General features: G+C 41.9%; 1 protein-coding gene across 1 annotated transcript; it reads left to right on the top strand.

Annotated features, from left to right (window-relative positions):
• Positions 1-3,052: 3,052 nt before the first annotated feature.
• On the top strand, positions 3,053-4,338 carry LOC119366792 (bisdemethoxycurcumin synthase-like). Its single transcript, XM_037632510.1, has 2 exons — positions 3,053-3,242; positions 3,344-4,338. The coding sequence occupies exons 1-2, from the start codon at positions 3,053-3,055 to the stop codon at positions 4,336-4,338; spliced, it is 1,185 nt and encodes a 394-aa protein (XP_037488407.1).
• The last annotated feature ends 828 nt before the right edge of the window (positions 4,339-5,166 follow it).

Raw genomic sequence — 5,166 nt, 5'->3', positions numbered from 1 at the left:
ACAAACATCAATTTTTTATATAAAATTTCATGAACAACAGGCTCACCACAAGGTGGTGCCGGCGACGGGACGGTGCGGGCGACCGACGGTGGTTACGACGGAGATTTAGAAGGCACTAAGTAAACCACACCTACATATGCAAACTAAGTGTTATTTTGACCTCAAATTGCATATAAATCAAATACTACCACATATAATTCCTCCCAAATTACTAAAACCCACAATTAATCACTATATAAACCAATGCAAGAGCTAATCTAGCAATGAGAGATGAAAGGACAAAGTTGCTAACCTTGGTGATCATTTGAATGGATGGGGGCCTGCAAATCTTGACAAATTTGGGGCAAATTTTGTGATGAACTCGAGAGGAAGAAGGGAAGAACAGAGGAGAGGGAGAGGGGAAAGGAGGAAGAATAGAGTGCGGGTGGATGAAGGGTTTATATAGGACGACCTTTAGTACCGGTTCGTGCCACGAACCGGTACTAAAGGTGCTGGAAGGGCCCCACTCTGACAACATCCTGCCACCACTTTCTTTAGTACAGGTTCGTGGCACGAACCGGTGCTAAAGGTTCGCCACGAACCGGTACTAAAGAGCTCCTCCCGCCTAGCCGTTGGAACCGGCACTAATGGACACATTAGTGCCGGTTCTGTTACAAACCGGGACTAATGTGTCTCACATTTGATTCTTTTTCTACTAGTGAGGGTCTACCTCACGTTTCAAAATATTGCTTGCATGCTTATCGATCATGTGGAAATATCCACGTTAAGAACATCAGCATGAGCAGTTTTCTTCGTATATGCCATGGATGTGCACGGTTTGTTCAGCAAGTAGGGCGGCACCATAGAACCACAACAGTTTGGTGTTCCGTTTTGATTACCTAGTGTCAAGCGTCGTGTTAAAATCCCTAGTTCTGACCTAGTTGGTTGTCTGGCGTCCTCGGTGACAACATAAGGATATATCCAAAGTAGGCAACGTATGTGAAGCTAATTCCAACCCTCAAGGTAGGAAAAAAAATCAGGTTCATAATGCTCAAGCTGGGACTAAGAAATATGTAAAAATAAAGGACAACGCTAACGCCCATACGTGTGGTCGGAGCCAAACCCGCCCACACGCCCTATAACACCCAGACTGCGCCACGTTACCGTATGCAAGCATGTGTGAATTTTTTTGGATTTTCAGTTTTTAAAATGTTTTATCTCTTAAATGAAAAATTCGATTGAAGATCCGTTTTCACCATTAAATCCCTCGCGACGAGACCTTCAAATCTAGATCTCATATCAATACCTTTCGACGAAATTTTTTTGGTTAAAAGTTGCCATGTCTGTTGCATATGAATTGCCATGATGTTTACACTGAAGTTGCCATGATATGTTTCAGCTATTTTCTTCTACATTTAAAGGTAAATTTTTACATATTATAAAACGGGAAATTAAGAAGCAGTTTTGCTAGAACTCATCTAGATAAGATATAATTTGGTCCCATTCACCTTTTATAGCCATTGGATGTGATGCTATAAGATACGTGTGTGCTGACGTGGGTTGTATCTATTCTTGTTTTTAAAGTGAATGAGACCAAATTATATCTCATCTAGATGAGTTCTAGGTACTTCCAGAAAGAAACTAGACTTGCCATGAACCATAAACTAAAATTGTCATGATACATGCACTTAAAATTCCCATGGTTCATAAAAATATAATTTTCATGGTCAAAGTACTGGAATTGCCATCATCAGAAAACTAAAATTGCCATGCTCTACAAACTAAAATTGTCACATGGCCACTTTTGGGCAAAAAAAATTTGTCAAAACATATCAACATGGGTCTAGTTTTGAAGATCTCGCCGAGACGGATTGGTGAAAACGAATTTTTAATTTGATTTTTTAATTAGGAGATAAAACATTTTTAAGCCAAAAACCAAAAAATTCCTTCTAATTTCATCAGTTCATACGTGGCAAAACGAGTGATGATGTAGGCATATGAGCGATGTGCAAGATGCCACACGTGTGGGCGGTAGTTTTTTTGAAAATAAATACCACTCACGAGGTGGAAAACTATTGCAACGCAAATAGGCAAGCCGTTGAATGGCTGGATATTTTGCTCTAAAGATTGGATATTGACTAAATTCAAACTGGACGGGTGGGATGGCGGCGGATCAGACGAATTTATCTCCAGGGCAACGACTAGTCCACGCTATCAGCTTCACCAGCTCTGCTGCTGCAGCCTTTAAATATTTGCCATCTCCTCACATCCGAGCATAATTGTTTAGTCTGCTACCTAGTTTCTACGACCAGAAGGTAAGCATATAAAGCTATGTCTATGTCTATTTAGCAGTGGCTTGGACTTTTCTTATCCGAGCCACAGTTTTAATTAAGCTTGTGGATTAGCGTCCACCCATCTTAATATCCTATATAGTCTGTATAACCTTCGGGCGAAAGAACATATTTATGTATGTATAACCTAACATGCAGAAAAAATGAAAAAAAAAAACTAACCTGCACAAAAAAAAGTGAACTAATAGTTCATTGTTATGCACGTCTTCAAAAACTGAACTAATATTATAAAATTTCATAGTGTGCAATAATAGGTGATTCTAAAAATTTAAGCAACACGAAATTAGCAAAAAGAATATTTACATCAAATAAGAAAAATATGAATCCATATTAGCCATAATCCAAGCTAAGCATCTCCTGCCTATAAGAAAAAGAAAAGCAGAAAGTTCATTATGCCTCTATATGTAGTCTGCAGTGACAAATTAGGTGTCCTAGTGTTCTAGAGATGTGATTAACATTGCTACTGACAGCATGTAACATTCTTGGTTTTATTCACAACATCGATGCAGCATTTACCTATCATGGCATAATTTCTTTTGTTCACATTGATCCCCATGTTGAGAAATGGATAAGATGCATTGAGTTGTTGCTTTTTTTTGAGTTCTTCAGCATTTGCTATGAGTTATAGTGATGATAGATACATCTCTAGTGAATTATTAGTATATCTACCTCCCTATTGTGTTCACCCCCTGATATATATAGCAGGTTACTGCTCCGAGATCATGACAGGCAGCTCACCGAAAGTTAGTGAGATCCGGGGCGCGCAGCGTGCGGAAGGCTGCGCAGCCATGTTGGCTATTGGAACAGCAAATCCTGCGAACCAGGTGTCCCAAGAAGAGTACCCTTACTACTATTTCCGTGTCACAAAGTGCGAGCACCTTACTGACCATAAAGACACATTCAAGATAATATGTAAGCACCCAAACATATGTACAAATTCTTTTAAGGAGACGTGTATGATCTGACATGATTCGTTATGTTGTTGATTTTTTTGATCTCTAATATTTAATCAGGTGGTCTCACGGGCACGGAGAACCGTTTCTTCTACCACACGGATGAACTGCTCAACTCCCACCCTGTCTTGCTGGACCACACATCGCCGTCCCGCGAAGCTCGGCATGATATCGTCGCCAAGGCTGCTCCAGGGCTTGCGGCATCAGCAGCAAAGAAGGCCATCGCAAAGTGGGGCCGTCCGGCCACTGACATCACCCACCTTATCGCCAGCACCAACTCTGACGCCGGCGCCCCAAGTGCGGATGTACGCTTGGTTTCACTCCTTGGCCTTCGCGCCAACGTGTGCCGTACGATGCTCCATCTTAATGGCTGCTTCGCTGGCTGCTCCGCCTTGCGTCTAGCCAAGGACCTTGCTGAGAACAACCGTGGGGCACGCGTCCTCGTGGTTTGCGTGGAGCTCGCCATTTCTGGCTTCTGCAGCACCGGCGAAGGGAACTGCTTAGACACCCTCATTACTCATGCGTTGTTTGGTGATGGGGCAGGCGCGGTTATCGTCGGCGCCGATCCCATACACCCCGTTGAGAATCCTCTGTTTGAGATGGTGTCCGTCTCTCAGACCTTCGTGCCGAGCACCGAGCATGTGCTCACCCTGAACTTGGGGAGCCACGGCACTCATGGCAAAGTTTACACCAAACTGCCCACACTGGTAGCAGACACCATGGAACCTTGTCTTTCAGAAGCATTTGGTCGACTTGAGATGGACTTCAAATGGAATGACCTGTTCTGGGCTGTGCACCCGGGCAGCCGTGGGATCTTGGACCAGCTTGACAAGACCCTCCAGTTGGATCCCACGAAGCTAGCGGCGAGCCGAACTGTCGTACAAAAGTTTGGGAACATGTTTAGTGCCACCGTAATCTTCGTGCTTGACAAGCTGCGCCGGCGAATGGAGGAGGAAGGAGAGCGAGCAGAGTGGGGGGCAATGGTAGCATTTGGACCAGGTTTCACTATCGAGACCATGGTGCTCCACGCAACTAGTGCTCTGAAGGAAAATTAGCACTTCTTTAAGCTTCATACGCAGCAGAGAATAAGATTAAAGTCAATGTGCGCAATTAGGTTGTGAGAAATAACCTTTTATACTATTTTGGTTACACACACTTTAACCATGAAATAACTATCACCATGTGAGAATGACTATTGATCGAGTATTTGGTCTTTCACCAAGCTTTAACGATCTTAGCGAAGAACATGTTTGCTTGTAGTCTGCACTGCAGGTCTTAGTAATCAAATGATATTCTGTATGGTCATCTTGCTACACACATCTGTGATGGTCCTATTTACTGTTATGTCGGACAGTCCGAGTTTCTTTTTCCGGCACCCGGGTATATATATTGTTGTGATGTATATTTTGCTGTAAAGTTGTGTGCATTGATTTTCTGTTATCAGAGTGTTTTGTTGCAACCAGTAGAATATATTAGTGTTACTATTTATCACCCAGGATGCAGAATACGTTATTCAATACCCGAGGTAATCTTACGATCACTTCCTAAATAAATTATGTTTAAAATATAAACACTTACATGCATATTGATTCAATATGTAAAATTTGGTACAAAAAACAAAAATATAGGTTATAAGACCAGAAAAATCACATTTCATGTATGTTTTACACAATGTGTTTACATTTGTAATTTTACATAACATAAAATATTTTTTATGGCGAGTACATATTTTCTTACATTCTCTTTTTATGTATGAAATAAAAAAAATTACGAAACGTAAAAATATGGTGCATTGATGTCAAAATAGAGAGGGGGTGAAGAATAACTATTCCTCACGCAGGGTGACGAATAGCGCCCGCAGGGTGACGAATAGCGCGATGGCG

This window comes from Triticum dicoccoides, chromosome 2B (assembly GCF_002162155.2).
Source record: "Triticum dicoccoides isolate Atlit2015 ecotype Zavitan chromosome 2B, WEW_v2.0, whole genome shotgun sequence".
Classification (NCBI taxonomy): Eukaryota; Viridiplantae; Streptophyta; class Magnoliopsida; order Poales; family Poaceae; genus Triticum; species Triticum dicoccoides.
This window is presented reverse-complemented; position numbering and strand designations above follow the sequence as displayed.

Coding starts and splice junctions, on each gene's coding strand:
- LOC119366792 (XM_037632510.1), top strand. CDS start 3,053: ATGACAGGCAGCTCACCGAAAGTTAGTGAGATCCGGGGCGCGCAGCGT. Junction 3,243..3,343: donor AGACACATTCAAGATAATAT/GTAAGCACCCAA, acceptor ATATTTAATCAG/GTGGTCTCACGGGCACGGAG.